Source organism: Gobius niger (genome assembly GCF_951799975.1).
Source record: "Gobius niger genome assembly, chromosome: 16".
Lineage (NCBI taxonomy): Eukaryota > Metazoa > Chordata > Actinopteri > Gobiiformes > Gobiidae > Gobius > Gobius niger.
In genome coordinates, this window is record NC_136867.1 from 26,858,489 (window position 1) to 26,877,919 (window position 19,431).

At 38.2% G+C, this 19,431-nt stretch overlaps 2 protein-coding genes across 2 annotated transcripts in view; one reads left to right on the top strand and one right to left on the bottom strand.

Moving 5' to 3' along the window:
• exoc3l4 (exocyst complex component 3-like 4) overlaps window positions 1-11,506 on the top strand; it is a gene marked incomplete at its 3' end in the record, with an annotated part of 50,152 nt that extends 38,646 nt beyond the window's left edge. The window contains exons 11-15 of the mRNA XM_079574225.1: window positions 1,349-1,472; window positions 3,363-3,485; window positions 7,996-8,148; window positions 9,064-9,185; window positions 11,293-11,506. Of these exons, the coding sequence (XP_079430351.1) occupies window positions 1,349-1,472; window positions 3,363-3,485; window positions 7,996-8,148; window positions 9,064-9,185; window positions 11,293-11,506 (736 nt within the window). The remainder of the gene's footprint in view (window positions 1-1,348; window positions 1,473-3,362; window positions 3,486-7,995; window positions 8,149-9,063; window positions 9,186-11,292) is intronic.
• vps29 (VPS29 retromer complex component) overlaps window positions 1-19,431 on the bottom strand; it is a 230,067-nt gene that overhangs the window by 129,949 nt on the left and 80,687 nt on the right. The window lies entirely within an intron of this gene.

The window sequence follows — 19,431 nt, forward strand, 5'->3', positions numbered from 1 at the left end:
AGAACCCTCATTTCCGAAACCAGAGAAAAGATTTTTAATTTTCGCCACTACGAAGTGCCCCCATACCTTTTTGACTGCTTTTGACACTCACAGCCAGTCTTCCTTCTGTTCTTATAGAGCATTTGTATCAATGTTATGAATATGCAGGCGAGTTTTCCAACGTTTCTGTGAAAAGTGACCCTGAGAGTGAACCTGCAAGCTGTGAAATGTGCCTATAAACCCGTCCCAGGGAAGAATTGGGATGCTACAAAAAAAAGAAAAGTTAGGAATGAGTTTGAACCACAACTAACTTTGATTTTGTGGCCCCCTCTTTCATTGTTTGTAATAAAAACAAAATACAGGGGAAGGCAACATCAGGCCCGGGGGCCAAATCTGGCCCTCTAGCATAGAACCATTGGCCCTCAAGAGGATTTTGAGAAATAACTTTACACAAATCAGAGGTACTTGAACCAGTAGAGTTTAACCCCTTAACCCCTGCCTTAACCGAGCACATTTTCTCCAGTTTGGCTTTACCCAAATCTAAAAAGCCTCTCGATTAAAGCTTACAGGAGTAACGCTTTTGTTGTGTTTGTCACTTTTTTTTATGCATGTTTGTTGCATTCTGTTGCTTTTTCATCACTTTTTTGTTGATCCTTTGATGCTTTTTATTCCCAAGAAGCTTTCTAGATCTGGGAAAGGTCTCTTAAGGGGTTAAGTACTGTAAAAAATGTGAGAAATACTGTCAATTACTTAAACATTTCCAAACAGAACATCAAATGAGGTCATATATTAAGCACAGCACTGGCATTTGTAAGTTTTACTTTTGGCTAAAATTGTCAGGTTCGGCCTTTGGTCTTTTTACAACGAAGAAAATCGGCCGAGCAAACTTGCCGACCCCTGGTATAGGGCCTTTGCATTTAACTTCCTAAATGTTGAATAGAAATAATCCTTGTGTTGACATTTTTCTAGTGGTGGTAGATGATTTTGTTACTGGAGTAAAAATACAGATACTTCTGGTCAAATAATACTCTGAAAAATGTGTCCTCAGCTCAACTTTGCGGCTTCAAAGACATAAAGCTCGTGTCGAAATCCTCTATCAGTCTGTCGACAAAATGAGGACAAACCATCTTTCTTGTCCTGAGCTCGTGGCGTTGACTGTACATCTGCACAGCGCCACCTACTGGTCTGCTGTGTGCATTATCAGGATTTTAAGTGGGACAAATTATGCTGCAGATTTGTACTTTTTACATTGGAGCCTTTATTTAAATGTAGTGGAAGAAACAGTGTGAAAATCATCTTCAAATGTAGTGAAATAAAAGTAATAAGTTCTATAGTTTTTGTCGTATAACTCGCCTTTATTGGTTTGCAGAGAGCACATGGAGGGCTACAGACAGGCCTGTCCCTCTGAGGTGGAGTCTCTGAGTAAAGAGATAAAGGGGTTCACTGTCAGACTCCTCCAGGACCTCCAGGACCAGTTCAAAGACCACGTGAAGGTACCAACCCAGGGCTTTTACTATATGGCAAAAGTCTGCTTCCTCTTCCCTCTCCTTTACTTCCCGTTTGTCTATTCTGTGGCTTTTAAAAACAGGAATTAGTGCATTTGCATCGCTCCGTTTGGGTCACGTCTCTCTATTTTTAACTTTGAAACATCACGGCGTTCACGTTCCTACATCTCACAAGGGGAAATTCACTTTTGAGCAATTTCCTTCCAAAATCACCCTATGTTGCTTTCTTCAGTTTGATGAGCTCTGGCTTTCTCAAGGGGCACTTTTGAGAGAAGACTGAAATATGAGCTGCTATGTTAATATTGGAATTCATTTAAGGACATATTTGAAGAGGCCTACACTACACGACACGGTTAACAGGTTTTGTTCATAATAAGACACCACTTCTGTAGTTACGGCAGCTTTTCCTACTTTCCAATAGCAACCAATCAAACTGCGATCTTGATTTGCAAAAGATGGGCATCAAGGTCAAAGTTTATTTATAAAGCACATTTAACCTCTTAACTCCCACCTGAACGGATCCCATTTTCTCCAGTTTGGCTTTACCCTAATCAAAAAGCTTCTTGGGGAAAAAAAGCACCAAAACAGCCACAAAAAAATGAGAAGAAAACAAGGATGTAAACACAACAAAAATGTGACAAACATTAAACAAAAACTCAACAAAAAATGACCAAAATTAAACTAAAATGTGACAAAAATTCAAAAAAAATGTGACAAAATGTAAACAAAAAAATTACAAAAATTAATTAAAAAAAAGACAAAAATTCAACAAAAATGTGACAAAAACTCAACAAAAAAAATGACAAAAACTCAACAAAAATGTGACAAAAATTCAACAAAAATGTGACAAAAATTCAACAAAAAAAAGACAAAAATTCAACAAAAAAAAGACAAAAATTCAACAAAGAAATGACAAAAACTCAACAAAAATGTGACAAAAGTTCAACAAAAATGTGACAAAAGTTCAACAAAAATTAAACAAAAATTAAACAAAAACTCAACAAAAAATGACCAAAATTAAACAAAAATGTGACAAAAATAAAAAAAAAATGTGACAAAACGTAAACAAAAAAATTACAAAAATTAATCCAAAAAAATGACAAAAATTCAACAAAAATGTGACAAAAACTCAACAAAAAAATGACAAAAACTCAACAAAAATGTGACAAAAATTCAACAAAAATGTGACAAAAATTCAACAAAAATGTGACAAAAATTCAACAAAAAAAGGACAAAAATTCAACAAAAATGTGACAAACATTCAACAAAAAAAAGACAAAAATTCAACAATAAAAAGACAAAAATTCAACAAAAAAAAGACAAAAATTCAACAAAAATGTGACCAAAAAAAACATAAAAAAGATGACACAACACAGCAACAACGCGAGGAAAAAGATCAGTTTTGTGGGTCTTAGCTTTCAAATGAGGTGTTACACAGACCTATATAATGGCCAAAGAGGACAGAATGCATTTGGTTCATCGGGTGGTAAGAGGTTAAAATCCAGTTGACACTTCTCAAAGTGCTGCACAAGTTATTTACGAGGTACAAAATATATAAAGAAGCTAAAAATGAAAGTAATAATGTGCAATATTCAGCTCAGCTTGTGTTGGAGCCATTGTACGTATAAAGGTGCTCCTTCCAAAAATGGCCTCAAATACCTTTCAGGCGTTTAAGCTCTCAATGTGGAGGCAGATCGAATGCTCAAAGGAAGCATCATAACAGCCCTGGTTATAACTAGAAGGTTTGTGGTTCTATTCCAACTCTCTGAATGTTGTTTGTGAATGAACATTTGTCAGTCAGCCCCGCTGTGACTTCAGAAATGTCTTGAGTGTGGGAGTGATCTTGTACAGCACAATCCATGTTGTGTTTTCTCCCAGATTCCCCTGAGGAGGATGATGACCAGGAAGTGGCTGTCGAACGATGAGGATTTCAAGGTTCTGTGCCAGAGAACAGACGAGCTCTCAGCGCACTGCTCCGTCATGAAGGAGCCCCATTCACAGGTGACAGAAAACACAACATTTAAATGACAAATATAAACCAGGACCATTTTGATCCTGGTTTTATGTGGCCCATTCAGCAGTATTTTGTGGGAAAACTCAGTACAGTGTAGCTGAGGGTACAGAGCATATTTGATATCACAGCCTTGAGTTTATGTTTTTACTTAAAGGAACAGGCCACCGTTTTTTTCATACTGAGATACGTTCTTACCTGAGCTTAGACGAGTTGATGCGTACCTGTCTGGTCTTTGTGTGTGCCCTCAGTCACGCAAAACGACCAAAGATGTTGTTAGCATTTGGCCTCTCCCAGTGTATTCCTATAGCTCCAAACATGGTGAAGTTAGAAGCGACCAAGCTCTTCCACGGGCACAAATACAAGCAAGTTGGACATTTTATACTCACTACTGCCACCTCTGGTCATACGTGTAACTGCACCTTCTATATTAAGCTTGTGCATGACGGCACTTATGACCGAAGTAACAACTTTTTAACATTTTTAAACTCCGTATAGTCCCTTTAAAGGCCCTATACCTGATTTTACTTCTTGTTATTTTTTTGATTACCAACAATGAAAGAGGAAGCCACCAAATGAATATGTTATTTGTGGTCCTAGTTTATTCCTAACTTTTGATGATGTATTGCTTCCAATTAATTAACTACATATGGTTTAATGCGATTAAAAATATTACTCGAACTGAATCACACACTTTTTCAGTTTCCCTTTCCTGCTAGACGTTGCTTAGGGACGAACACGGCATAAAGCCAAAGCACAGTTTTACTGCCAATCTAGTTTATTTGCACAGTTACGCCGACATAAACTTATTTTAAAAGATCATTCTCCAACATTAAATCAAGCTCCTGTTGTCTTTGCTGTGTTTGAAATGACAGGCCTCACATCTTCACAAAAAATACGTTAAAATGGAGGAAAATACAAAGAAGCATCTAGAACAGGGGTGGGCAATTAATTTTCATAAGGGGCCACAAGAGAAGCCTGAATTGAGTCGGAGCCGCACCAACAATAACTCAAACTTATATCGGGATGTAAGTAGGCTATAGTATATCGAGAGTGTATCGCCAGGGGCCAAAAACAAAAGCTCCAAAAAAAATTGTTTTGACTGGGAAAATACTATCAAGGAAACTTTTTTTCAATAAATGAATAATAATGAGCCTGACAGGACAGTAGCCTCATAAAAAGGACTTACACTTATTGCACTTTACAAGCCTGTGTCACAAGTCTCTGCTACACTGTCAATATTCATTCACTCCACACTCCGTGGCAGTAAGCTACTATTGTAGCCACAGCTGCCCAGGGGCAGACTGTCCATTTCCCACTTGCAAGTCACACAATGTGTAGTTTATATCCTGATTTCTCATGATGTCAGTGCCCTCTGCTGGAGACCTGTGGAATTCTTTCCTTTTATTCTTTTTTAATCTGCCCCCTAGTGGCTGGAGTGAGGATTCTGGTAATTAAAAAAAAAATCATAACTCTGCACAGGAATGGGCTAGAGAATTACTTCTTTTTTTTTTTACATACTTATGAATTTATGCTCTACAAGTTGTGGGCCGGACTGAATCATCCGTATTTTGCCCAGGTTTAATCTAGAATATAAAAACAACCCCTCAATATATGATGCTTGATTGCGATTAATTAACCATCACCATAGGCCATAATTCACTGGATAAAAATGTTTAGTTGATTTTTAAATACGCTTTACATTGCATTGTTCCATCACTTCCTTCACTGTTAAAGAAAGATGGACAGTTTTTTCCCCACAAATGTCTAAGTTTACAATATACAAAAGGAGGACACAACGAAATTTGTTTCACTACTAGGAAAAAAATCCGGTATAGTGCCTTTAAACAGTTTAGTGGCAACATTTATCCTGGAATGTTCCGCAGAGAGGCTTTAACAATGGCGGGCAAAGCGGTATTGAGCTTATCTCTTACAACTTGGTGCGAGTCCAGAATTCCCAGAGATACCGCTTGAACTAACCCCGGTTCCCCCTGATTAATATCCCAGAGACGTGTGATGTATTGGTCTGAGGCCAGAGGGAAGGATATCCCTGTTTATTTAGTGACTCTCTTTTGGAAGTTCCAGCCGTGCCCTTTTCAGAAGCTATTGTTTGTGTCAGGTGCGTGCCAGAAATAAAAAGTCAGTGGGGTCTCGTCCTTCTTGGAAAACCTGGACATTGATGACGGGAAAATCATGAGCGAAAAATATAAACAACTCCAGAGAAAGTAGAACTCACTTTTCATGTACGTTAGAGCTGAATTGACCTGTTTCCCCAATATTTTACTTTCTTAAACATTAAAAAAGCCTGGATAGTGCATAATAAGGAGTTTTCTAGTCAGGAGATTCCTTCATTTCTCAATCTATGTCTTCATTCAAGCATTGTTATGAATCTAGTTGTCAAAACACGTCGCGCCCATCACGGATAATGTTGTGTCACTGTCCAACAGTTAACCTCAAGCAAGCCCTGCAACTTCTGTTTTCCTTATTCCCCCGTACGGTCTTCTCCATTTAGTGACACGGAAAAAACACACTTGTAACGCATCGGTAGCTGTTCATTTGTTACTCGTTTATAAGCAGAGTTAATACATTGTTGCCAGTAGTTTTGCACTTGTGAGGATGAAGAATGTTTTGTAAATGTTGTATACAAGTCAAATGTAATGCTTTTAATGCCCAAATACAAGGGTGGGGAACTTGGGAACTTCCTTTTTTTTTTGTAACCGTGAATTCAGACCGTTATTTGACCAATGATCCAGGAGGGTTTTGGCATCAACATATATTGCCAGGATGTCAATAAATTTTGAGATAAGCCTGTCCCGGACGGCCAATCAACTCCCTGAGAGGGAAGTAAACTGGCCTGTGCTCGCCTGATTAAGCCTTGATTTTTTCCTGTGGGTTTAGCTCAAATCCCTAGATTATAATGATCGTCTAAAGCAGATATGGGCAAATGTTTGGATGCACGGGCCACATTGGGTTTTTGAACTAGGTAGAATTAGGTTGTTTCTAGCAAGTACAATTTTTAAAGGGGCTAGATTCAAGTTGGCCATTTTATACTCACTACTGCCACCTCAGGTCACACGTGTAACTGCACCTCGTATACTAAGCTCGTGCATGACGGCACTTCGGACCCGAAGTAACACCTTTTTGAGTGACAGTGCAGGATTTTAGAGGCAGTTGTGGTGAACAGGTCTGAGCTCATTCTACACAATAGGACATGGCTGGAACATGTAGGGGGAGGGAAATACATAATTTTAACATTTTGAAACTCCCTATAGTCCCTTTAAATAGACTCTAATTGCAACAAAACAGCTGCCGTCATGCATTATCTTTCTTTATTATACGGCTCTTCACAACGTAAGTAGAAGCTCCGTTGATTTGAATGGGATTTCCCAACGTTCTACCGGTCATTATTTTCTGATAAAGGACCTCTGAAAAAAATAATGACCGCTGCCCATGGCAACGGAGTTTGTGCTTTCATATCACTCCGCGCGTACGTAGTAGCGACACTATCTCTGTCCCCGTCACCGAGAGAGAAGTTGGGGGAATTGCTCGTGAAGTTAGCGTGAGTCTGACTTTCAATTTACCCAAAGATTCACCACCATTCCTCCAACTGCGCCTTCAACTAAGTAGCTAGGCTAGCTGCTAGCCTTGCTGCTTCTAGCCTAGCAAAACGCTGCAGCGCAACGCGCAAACTTTTGGGAACTATTTGTCGCGGAAGTCATTAAATAAACCTTTCGGCCTTCATAAAAGCGTACGAAGTTTATGTTGTGTGTGTTCAGTTGGCAAATGGCCGTATAATAAGCGGGACCTTCAGGGCCCGCTTATTATCAGGGCGAAACAGTCCGGTTCGCCCTGTCGGTACTTATTTTCCCGATAATGACCAGCGTTCTATACATTATCCCTTACTTATGTCAATGAAAACATTGCTCTTTTCCTGTTTTAGGTAATGCATATTGGGCTAAATCATCTTTTTTGTGGGCCAGATTGAAGGTGGGCTAGGTGGGCCACATTTTGCCCCCGGGCCTTAGTTTTCCCACCCCTGGTCTACAGACTTTGGAAGACCAGAAAAACATTTAATCTGAAATTGCCAATATTCCGGTCAATACGCTTGAAAGAGTGAACCAAAACTTTCAAAATCATCTGAAGGAGTGTATTGATGGAGGCCGACATTTAAAGAAACAGGCCACCGTTTTCCATACTGAGATATGTTCTTACCTAAGTTTAGACGTGTTGATATGTACCTGTCTGGCCCCGTTTGGAGCTATAGAAATATGTTGGGAGAGGCCAAATGCTAACAACATATTTGGTCTGTTTGCGTGACTGAGGGCACACACAAAGACCAGACAGGTGCACATCAACTCATCTAAGCTCAAAGAACATATCTCAGTATGGAAAAACGGTGGCCTGTTCCTTTAAATGAAATTTTTTCCCAAAGTGTGTAAAAGTAAATCTCCAATGTGACAGGAATGAATAAGAAAGTATGAAATGTGTGACCTTCTTCAGGACCTGGCGAGCGCCCTGCACCTCCACGTGACCCGGGAGTACCTCGGGCAGCTGATGAAGAACGACTACTCGTGTAAGAACAGGAAGCACGAGAAAGCGGCCAACAAGATCCGCGCGCAGTGGGGCGAGCTGCAGGAACTCTTCAGACACATGGTAACAATCGCCGACGGTCCTGGGTTTGTTTCCTGGACGACATGAGCCCCCTACAAATCAAAATATGTACAATAGGGTTCCCTCTGGGTGCGGGACTCTCCTAAAAACAGACCTGGAGCTGTGTTTCGAGCCCCATCGCACATCTTTGAGTAATCTTGGAAACTTCCCCAGTGGGCGCACCGCAGCCCCAGCCCCCAAAATGCTTTCCTCACCTCTCAGTCTTTTGCGAAGCTTAATCCTTTCATCGCTAAGTAAAAACATTCGCCGTAGCTTTACCACAGACACGCGCACCACATAAACTCCCTCCCCCCTAAGAAAGGATGGGGAGAGCCCTATTGTCACTCCGAGCAGCAGAGAGAGGCGAGAACAGCCCAAAGGTTTAGAGGCCGATTTCTGTGGTTAGAAATATTCTGGGTCCTTAACTTCAAATTGCTCTCACTTCTCCAAATATTTTCAGATTTCCATGTGTGAAACATTGTTGGAAAGCTTGGAGACTACAATTTAACAATCTGTGAAAAGCTCAAAATGCCCCAGAACCGACTTGTGTCCCTGGTCCCTCTGACTCGGCACAAATATGAATCAAAACAGCTGGTCTTTGAACAAATGGCTGCTGTTTCACAATTCTTCCAAATCCTTTCCTCATGGATCAAACTTTATGACCAAACACTGAGCAATGTGTTAAATATTGCTTCCAGTCACCATAACAAACGCTTCGATTCACCGGCCTCATATTTGTACTCAATTGAACACTTATTTTATTGATTTAGATCAGAATCTGGGCTTTTTGTCATGGATTTGGACGTGTTCAGCTGCTTACATTTACCCAAAAACAAAATAGCGTGGACAGATTATTAACAATGTGACGTCTTTGGATTTTTAACCTCGATGAATCACAGCTGTTCGTGTGTTTATCAGGAGTCGTCTCACGAGTGGCTGTACCCGATCGGTGGAGCCCTGTGTGACATCATCGGACAGAAACACGCCTCTGAAATCAAGAACCACCTCTGGCCCATAGTTCTGCACTGTCCGGACTTCAGGTGAGTCCGTGCAGGATCTACATACTCACACTATGCCATCTTTTCTTTACTATTTAACTATTTGCACATTTCCAGTCTGTTTTGCACACCCTGAGTGATCTTAATGAATGCCGTTGTGAGATCAATAAAAGAATATCTTATCTAATCTTACTGGGCACTAGGTTTATAACAACAATGGCCTCACGACATTGGCTCGCCTCATTGGCATTCACTGAAGGGCAATTATGTTCAGCAATGTCAGGAAACTGTGAGCGACCTGTGGATAAGCCAAGGTCAAACGTTGATTCAAAGGGATTTTCCTGTAAACCATCGGGTAAGGTATTTAAGTTAAATGAAAAGTGAAGTAGGTTTTTCTCTGAGTTACGACACTTGACGGGAAAGACCTGAGTGTAGACAGAACCTCGCCCCGCCACAAAGTGTGGCTAGGTTGAACATAGGTTCCTCTTTATTTAAAGTCACTGGAGCTGAAAACATATTATGCTTTCGATTTGGAACGTGATGGCAGGTGTTTTTTTTTGCGACCTAAAACTATATACGGGGTTTTCCCACATATTTATGCTAAACGGTTGCCTGTCTTGTCCAATTCTCTTCCCTCTGTTTGATGAAATGTTTGCAAATCCTAAGAAATGAAATATGCACTTATATTTTTCTGCATTTGTGGCATTAAAATATAGTATTTTGGTGATAAAAATTGCAAAAAACATTACATTTGCTTCTGCTTCTGCCTGTATAAACCCTGTATACAGGAAATAGAGCTTTCTGTAGTGTCATTATAAAGCAGTACAATACCAGTAGGCATGAAGAAGTACTAAGTAACTTGTTTACCTTAAAGGGGGGGGTATTATGCAAAATCAACTTTTTCAAGCTTTACATATTGTTATTATGTCATTCCCTCATTAAAAACATGCCTGAAGTGTTGCCTTGGCACATTCATGTATTTTTGAGTAATCTGTAAAAACTCTGATGGCGGCCATTTTAGGGATAGGTTTGCCTGAGTCCTCCTAGGAACGCCCCCACCTCCTGGAGACGCCTCCGAGCTTTGGTCACCAGCCGAGTAACCAACCACTGCTCCTCAGCAGAACCCCCTCCCCACTGATGCCACAGACAGCGTGTGGAGGGGGCGTGTCGGAAAGGCTCAGAGGTTCTTAAAGAGACAGAGGCCTATTTCAAGACATTCACTACAGCCATTTTGAGAGAGCAATTTTATACAAGGCAGTTATTCTAATTTACTGCATTTACAGACCAACAGAAGGTTTCGTCATCATTGTAGTGTGATATAGACTGGTGCTATGTGACTGAAAAAAGCATAATACCCCCTCTTTAAGACATCTTTCCGTAGTCCTTGTGGGGGTAATACAAGTGTTAATGGGATGATTGGAGGCTCTTTCATCTCCCCCTGGTGTCTCTGGCCAGAAAACCACAATTGCAATTTTCCTGCATCCGGGTCGGAGCCACCAATACACACTAGTGCCATCACAAAGAAGAAGCTAGCAGGGTAACGGGCAAAGCTAACTCTGGGCTAGCGTCACTTAAACAGTATTTACAGCCAAGTTTGAGTGAAAAAAATGATCTCCATTGTATAATTGGATGTACAATATCCCTCTCTCACTTAACCTTTTCTGTCAGTGTAGTATTTACTCTCACGGACAATTAATGAGTAAAAAACCCAAGATGCTACGACACCTGCAGTGGCGCTTATGGCCTCCAGGGGCATGAGTTACTTAGTACTGCTTTAAATCTACATTCCTTTGAAAATTATATCGTTTATTTTTTTATGCCATAAATCCATTTAAAAAAAAGGTCCAAAATGAATTATCTGCAAGTTTTTCTAAGATTTTTCAGTAATGTAAATGTAAACTTTACTCAAATGTTGGCTCAGAAGTTCTTTCCTTTGTTTAATCTATGTTTGCAAATCTTTAGAAGTAATGATGCATAGGTTTGTTAAATTTGTGGCATTATTTAATCTGTCTAAAGTCTAACTAGTGCAAATATACTCTTGTTATAAATGCGCGCCCAAAGTATAATCCACAATATCTGCAGATTAACAATAACCTGCTATCTGCTCCTGTTTATTCTGAAATTGCATGTTGTTGTTGTCGTTTCGCAGTAGGAAGCACCTGGTCGCGGTCCTGTGGTTCCGCGGTCTGGTTCGGGGAAGAGAATATCGTCAGATCCTTCAGAATCTGTCTGCGCTGAAGAAAGACGCCCCGATCGCCGACAAAAAGCGACTTTTATTCAGCGAGATGCAGGTCACTGTCAACACGGACTGCTTCACCAACCTGCCCTTCTCCTGCCTCAGCTTCTTCATCCCACAGAGCTGAACACACGGGACTGATCTCCAACTAATGTGATAATGTGTAATATATTATGGTTTGGCTTTTGTTGATTCTCTCAGGGCAATAAGTGCAAATCGGAACGCGAGCCTGTGCAATTCTCTGTTGTATAATGTCGGAATAAATAAAACAGTTGAAGTACGTGGTATGTTTTGGGTGTTGTATTGTTTTCATTGCTTTTTTGTCGCTTTTTTTGTTATTTTCTTTTGTTTGTTTGTTTTTTTTGTTGCTTTTTTGCCCTTTTTTGTCATTTTTTCATAATTTTGTATTTTTATTTTTTTCATTGCTTTTTCCACTCACTCTGGGTTTTTTTTGTCTTTTTTTCGACTTTTTGTCACTTTTTTGAACATTTTTTTGTCAATTTTTGTGTCTGTTTTTGCCAATTTTTTTTTACCTTTTGTCATTTTTTTTTTTTCGCATTTTTTTTTTATTATTTATTTTGCATGTTGCTTGTCTTGTTCTTGTCATTTTTTAATTTATTTTTGTCATTTTTTGTGTGTGTCTTTTTTAGTATTTAAAAAAAATATTTTTTGCCTTTTTGTCAATTTTTGTGTAATTTTTGTGTTTATTTTTTTTTAAATTTTGTCCTTTTTTTCCAACTTTTTTTGTCTTTTTTATAAGTTTTTAAAACATGTTTTGTCATTTTTTGTTTGTTTTTTCTTTTTTTTCTTTTTCTTGTCATTTTTTTTGTCTTTTTTGTAATTTTTTGTCATTTTTTTTGTCATTTGGGTGCTGTTGGCAAAGCAAATACAGGGTAAAGAGCAAGAAAGAATGAGAACATTAACTGACAATTTTTTGTGTCATTTTTGTGTCTTTTTTTTTACATTTCCTTGTCGGTTTTTTCACCTTTTTTTTGTCTTTTTTTTATAAGTTTTTGATTTTTTTTTTGTAATTTTTTGATTGTTTTTTCTTTTTTTTGGTCTTTTTTCTGTCCTTTTCTTGTCATTTTTTTGGTCTTTTTTGTATTTTTTTAAATGTTTTTTGCCTTTTTGTGTCATTTTTGTGTCTTTTTTTTTTTTTTTTACATTTTTTGTCTTTTTTTAGACTTTATTGTCTTTTTAAATATTTAAAAAAAAAAAATAATAATAATTTTTTGGTTTGTTTTTGTTTTTTTGTCTTTTTTTCCCTGTCTTTTTTGTGTGTCTTTTTTTGTCATTTTTTTTGGTCATTTGGGTGCTGTTGGCAAAGCAAATACAGGGGAAAGAGCAAGAAAGAATGAGAACATTAACTGTTGAATTTGATGCCAGGACTCAGGCCCATTGTTGGACGTTTTTGCCAAATGTGATCCATGAAAATGTGTTTTAAATTCTCCCTCATGTTGCTGCAACTCTCTCTCTCTGAGGTGTGGTCCGAGCTGAACTGGACTTGGATTCTTCCCCGAAGAAGCAAACTCAGACCAGCTGCTCGAGGTATGAAACAATCAGCACATGTTACATATCGTACCTTTAACATCACAGAAGTGGGTCAGTGCCTTTAGGACCTGTGACTGTAGAAGGAGTGTGATTATGAGAGGGTGGTTTCACACTCTGAAAGATCTACTTTAAATAGTTTTCATCAGAGGTCAAAACACAATGCCAACACTTACTTGGAGGGATAGCAGGTCAACGTTCCTGCACTATCTGAAGCACTTACTGAAGTTGACCTCTTTTTCAACATATTGCACTATGTGGTCACTCACTGCACCTGTATATCTATACACTCAAGCTGTTGTTCTATGTCGGCTTTACCCCAATCCTAAAGCTTCTGGAAAAAAGAACTGAGACGAAAACAATGATGAAGATGTGACAAAAAAGTGAGAAAAAATAAACAAAAAACGGACAAAAATTTGACCAAAAAAAAATGATGAAAAAGTGGCAAAAATGTCAAAAAAATTGAACAAAAAATTAAAAAATGTGACAAAAAATGTGACAAAAAATGTGACAAAAAATGTGACAAAAAATTGACAAAAAAGGACAAAAAAATGACAGAAAGTGACAGAAAATGTACTATTTGACAAAAAAATGACAAAGAGTAAAAAAATGTTTTGTTGAAACCCCCCCCAAAAAATGATGGAAAAAAACTCTGATGACGTGAGGAAAAAGATCCATTTAGATGAGTTTTGTAGATCTTAGCTTTCAAATGAGTCGTTACACTGGCCTACAGGATTTGAGTAAAGCTAAACTGGAGAAAATGCTCTCGGTTCAGGCGAGAGTTAAGAGGTTAAATTTAATGTTCTTACACATGCCCCAAACATTTTTCATGTGGGGCCGCCGCATACATCTAAGATCATTGTAACAAATGTGTTTTTAGCAGAAACAGGCTCTGGACTCGGGACGGTCCTTGATCTGGTCTTGGGTAACACTGGACACTACACTGTAATCAATTTGCAATCGCTAAGTCTTTCAGGAGGATGAAAATCTTTTCCCCTTTACTCAGATATTGTGGTCGGCTTATCGTTTATAACTCACTGGATTTTCTTCTCACACGGGGAAGACCAGAATTTCTAAACCAGGTCTAAACCAGGGCGGGACTCACTTGATAGGAAAGAGTGAATAGGATCAGCGTTTGGCCCAAAGCTAAACAAATATTTTTTTATTTGAACTAGATTTGATCTGGTTGTAAAAAAAGGACTGTGAAAATCCTCATTTGCAGCACAAAAGCACAAAACATATTCATTCATTTATGTTTTATTTCCAGCAAGTAGTGCGTCAATAGCAAAACAAACGGTATTTTTTTTATTTATTTTAGTTTATTTCGAACAATTTAAAAACAATGATAATACAAGTAATGGATACCAATACAGCAATTGTTCAAAAAGGAGTGGCTTGAAGTGTGACCTTATTTAGTCCCACCCCCTTTTCTACTTGATATTTTTACAGGCGCAAAAGAAGCTCAAATCGCTCTTCTTTTACAACAACCTGCACGACTCAATATTTACAACAATTGTTTTACAAACTATGAATGTCTTTCCACAATATACACATCACGGCCATAGAAATCCAGCGACAATAATGTTACTGATAATTGATGATTTAAATTGTTGTATTTTGACTTTAAATTTTTGACTTGTGCATGAAACGTTTTTGGTGAACTTCCTGTTGGCTAGTGTGGGGTACAGACTACTTCCTGTCCACGTTTTAATGTTAACTTAAAATCAAAAAAAGATTTTAAAACCAGAAGAAAACATCAAGCTAAGTGTTTTCTTTACCATGTGTTAGCGTCAAATTAACATTAGCCTTTAGCTTCAAGGCTAAAACAGCTACAGCTATAAGCAAAGAAGTCTATTTACATTCTGAGTAGAGTTTTAGAAGGTTGTGATTCCTAGCATGTTTTGTGTATATTTCAGCCTGACACGGCTAACTCTCCGTAGGGCTCTCCGGTGTTACGTCACAAATCAAAATGGCGGTTAGCAAAGGTGAATACAACGCTCTCGGCTTCATTGAAAACACTGGCAGGTCGCTGCTTTGGGTGGTTGTCATTGGTTATGAGAGGATTTATTGAGCTGAATTATTGTCGGATTGTGATGAAATGTCATTTGATTACCACAATAACCTGCCCATTGAGGCAAAAGTCTGATATAAATAGAAAGTGGACTTAAAGGAACATACTGAGATATGTTCTTGCCTGAGCTTAGACGAGTTGATGCGTACCTGTCTGGACTTTGTGTGTGCCCTCAGTCATGCAGGATTTTTGATTGGATAAACAGTGAATGACTTGGTGAATTGTAAGCTGCATAATTAATTAATCTGATGATCTTCTTTTGTAATAGGAAAATTGGATTGGTTCCAGTTTTTACGTAAATGTAATGCTTTTTTGTTCAAAATATATTGCAATTTATACAAAATTGCAATAGTTTTTGATACTTTCTTTTGCATGTTTAAAATATGTGGTTTCCATGTCATTTTACAATCAATAATCACTCCAAGACATTTTATTTGATACACTCTTTCTATTTCATTTTCATTAATATTGATCTTGATCTCATCATCTATCTCCTTATTACTAAATACCATAAATTTCGTTTAACCTAAATTAAGTGACAATTTATTCACGTCAAACCAATTTTTTAGTTTATATAATTCTCTTTCTACCACCAACACGAGCTCCTTAAGATTTGGGCCAGAGCAATATATCGTTGTGTCGTCCGCGAAGAGAATAAAATGAAGAACATACGATACTTTACAAACATCATTTATATATAACAGAAATAGCCACATAGACACACCAGGTAATTTTCTCATCAGTTTTATAAAGTTTAAGATCTGTTTTAATGTTTAACGGCAATGAGTCCTAAGTTTGGACAAGAGCACCTTTTAGCATCTGATATTTATGAAGTTACTTTGTGCTGAATTTCACACATTTATGTTCGGGAAATAATCCTGATCCAAGTGAAACGTATTGCTGACTAGAAACTGTTTTCCTACGATGTTCTGTCTAGTTTATGCGGCTGCAGATTTAGCCAACGCCTGTCATGACATTAAACATTATTGACAATATGATTTTATGTTTAAGGCAAAGTAAATTGTAGAATTTGGAGCCTGAAGTGTCCGGCACAGTTACGTTAAACTTTAAAACACAATTTGTTTAGATTTGCAGACATTGATCTGATCAGTAACTAGAGTAACTAGATTGAGCGACAAAATGGAACATCCACCCGCACGACAGCCCTGATTTACTGAGATTCTAATCAGTAACGTACTCAGTTTACTAGATGACAGCTGTATTCCATTTATCGTACACAATATGTTATTAATATAGAGATAAGGATCAGGGCAGGCGAGACGGGGACCTGTTGGAGAGAACCCCCCCTCCTCCTCCCAATGGGCTCATTAAACCCGTCATGTAAAGCATCACACAGCACAGGTTACCAACATTCACTCCTCAGGGCAGCAGGGTTGGGCCGGTTGATTGGGGGTCACTGCCCCCTCCCAACTGACCCACACTCTGCTTTTTAATGCACCTCAAGTTTAAGTTTAAGTTTAGTTTTCACAGAATAGGGCTCTCACTGTCACATAGTCTGCTGTAGATGGTGACAATGAAGTGACTGATTATGAATTAATAACAACAATATTAATAAAATAATAGTCCATCCATCCATTTTCTTCCACTTGTCCGTTTTCGGGTCGTGGGAGCAGCTGGGATCTGCCCAAATCACATGGCACCAGCCCCCTATGGCTCCTCCTGCAGGTGGTGGGTCCACAGAAGGACGGCCTCATGGTTCTCAGGCCTGTTGGTCTCTCATAAGGGGCTTCTGAACCGCTCTCTGTCTGACCCGTCAACTATAGGACCTGTTTGCCCTAGGAGACCCTACCAGGGCCTCGAAGCCCCGACAACAGAGCTCCAGGATCATTCGGGTACTCAAACCCCTCCACCACGTTAAGGTGGCGGTTCCAGGAGGGGATAAAATAATAGTATAGTAAATTAATCAATAATGATGTAATAGTAAAACATATGAAATAAATGATGTTTATTAATAAATCATATAATGTGGTCGTAAATAACAAAATCAATAATATTGTGTCCATTAAAAGCATTTAATTAAAAACAACAACAACAACAACAAGGAACAAATGTTCAACTTAAAAGATTGCCAATGACTAGTTGTCATTGGCAGTGTTGGGTATTTGTAATCATTGAGTTTTCCTTCCCTGTCTTGGGATCAGCAGAATGTTTGTGACGTAAATATTGATGATTGTAAAGTCACTGGAACAGGACAAAATCACTATATGTCATATCTTCTGTTAGGCATGGGAAATGTTTCTTAAGTACAAAAGGGGGAAGGCGCTAACAAGCTTAAGCTTCTGCCTCCTCCTTTTGAGCGTCATATCCACGTTATTTATTTACTTATTTATCTATTCACCTTTTCATTACTGTGCTGTACTCGGTTCCTATGAAGAACTTTGTGGAACTCAGATGCTCAAATAAAAAAGATGAATTGAATGAATTGAGATTGTTTTCATCTCCACATCTGGGAACCTATGAAAAAAAGTCCCCCGATCTATGAAAACAAAACAGCTGCTTCCTTATTCAAGAGTCTCAGAAAAGCCTCATCAACAAACAGGGCGCTATTAGCGAATGTGTGAACTCTAGTCAACAGTAGCTCCAGTAGAGAGTAGAGAGTAGAGAGTAGAGAGTAGAGAGTAGAGAGTAGATAGTAGATAGTAGATAGTAGATAGTAGATAGTAGATAGTAGATAGTAGATAGTAGAGAGCAGAGAGCAGAGAGCAGCCTCGTAAGCATTCACCATTTGACCATGATTTTTCTTGTAATAACCTGTAGATGTTTCTCGTTTTGCAGGTAAAACCACTTCCACTCTTTCAGCAGGTTGTGACATTTTCACTTTCCGTCTCTGCGGTCCGACAGCTGCTGTAGGAGGATAAAGATCTTGTGTCACTCTGGAAATGATGCAACATCAAACAAAAAAATCTAAACACTGGACATTTTCAGAAACAAATCTACTTCTTCAAATGCAGTGCGGATTTTTCCTGTGTCATTAAATTGTCTTTTATTTTCACTTCAGGCATTAGTGGATTTTCTAGAGGCCTGAAGTCAGAGGAGAAGCAGATAAAAAGGGGAGTCAGTGGGTTCAGGTTAACTCGCTCTGATTAATGACGCAAGTTTGGAAAATTTACGATTAAAGAATTTCAAAGGAGTGAACATGAATCCCCTTTTGTTTCCAGGAAAGTGGGGCCCGAGTGTGGAGGCGTCTGAAGGAGTTCCACATGAAACGGCTCCACCTGACCAAACGCTCCTCACATCCTTCGTAGTGGCCTCAGGTAGGGCTGGGCGACGTATGTTTTTGGAGACTTCCAATACATCAGCAAAAATGTGCTGCAAATATCTTAAATCACTCAAAAATATAATTATCCCAGACAGACGACAAAAAGATAATTTTCTTTTTATTCCAATTTTTTCCACAATATTCCCCCATTTTCCTCACCATTTTTCCTTATCTTAACTGTCCATATTTTCCCCTGTTTGGCACTGCCCAAATCTAAAAGCTTCTTGAAAAAAGCAACAAAAAATGTACATAAAATCAACAACAAGTGACAAAAACATGACAAAAATGCATCGAAAAAGCTTCAAAAATATGATGAAAAAGTGACAAAACTGTGACAAAAATCTGACAAAAAAGTGACAAAAATCTGACAAAAACTAAACTAAAAAAGAGATAAAAATGCAGCAAAAACATGACAAAAATGCAACGAAAAAGCTTCAAAAATATGATGAAAAAGTGACAAAACTCTGACAAAAGTGACAAAAATCTGACAAAAAAATGACAAAAATCTGACAAAAAAGTGACAAAAATCTAACAAAAAAGTGACAAAAATCTGACAAAAAGTGACAAAAATCCGACAAAAAAGTGACAAAAATCTGACAAAAATCTGCTAAAAAGTGACAAAAATCTAACAAAAAAGTGACAAAAATCCGACAAAAAAGTGACAAAAATCTGACAAAAATCTGCTAAAAAGTGACAAAAATCTAACAAAAAAGTGACAAAAATCCGACAAAAAAGTGACAAAAAAGTGACAAAAATCTGACAAAAAAGTGACAAAAATCTAACAAAAAAGTGACAAAAATCTGACAAAAAAGTGACAAAAATCTAACAAAAAAGTGACAAAAATCTGATAAAAAGTGACAAAAAAGTGACAAAAATCTGATAAAAAAGTTTAAAAAAAATCCCCAAAAGAAAAACAAAAATCTGACAATAATGTGTGATGAAAACGCCCAAAAAAATGCAATGAAACAATATCAAAGAAATGACGTCACCGCAGCAACAATGCCAGGAAAAATATTTGTTGAGATGAGCTTTGTAGGTCTTAGCTTTCAAATGAGGCGTTTGGGTAAAGCTGAACTGGAGAAAGTGCACTCGGCTAAGGCGGGGGTTAAGAGGTTAAAGGTCAGTCACAGCAAATATTAACATTCCCACTATT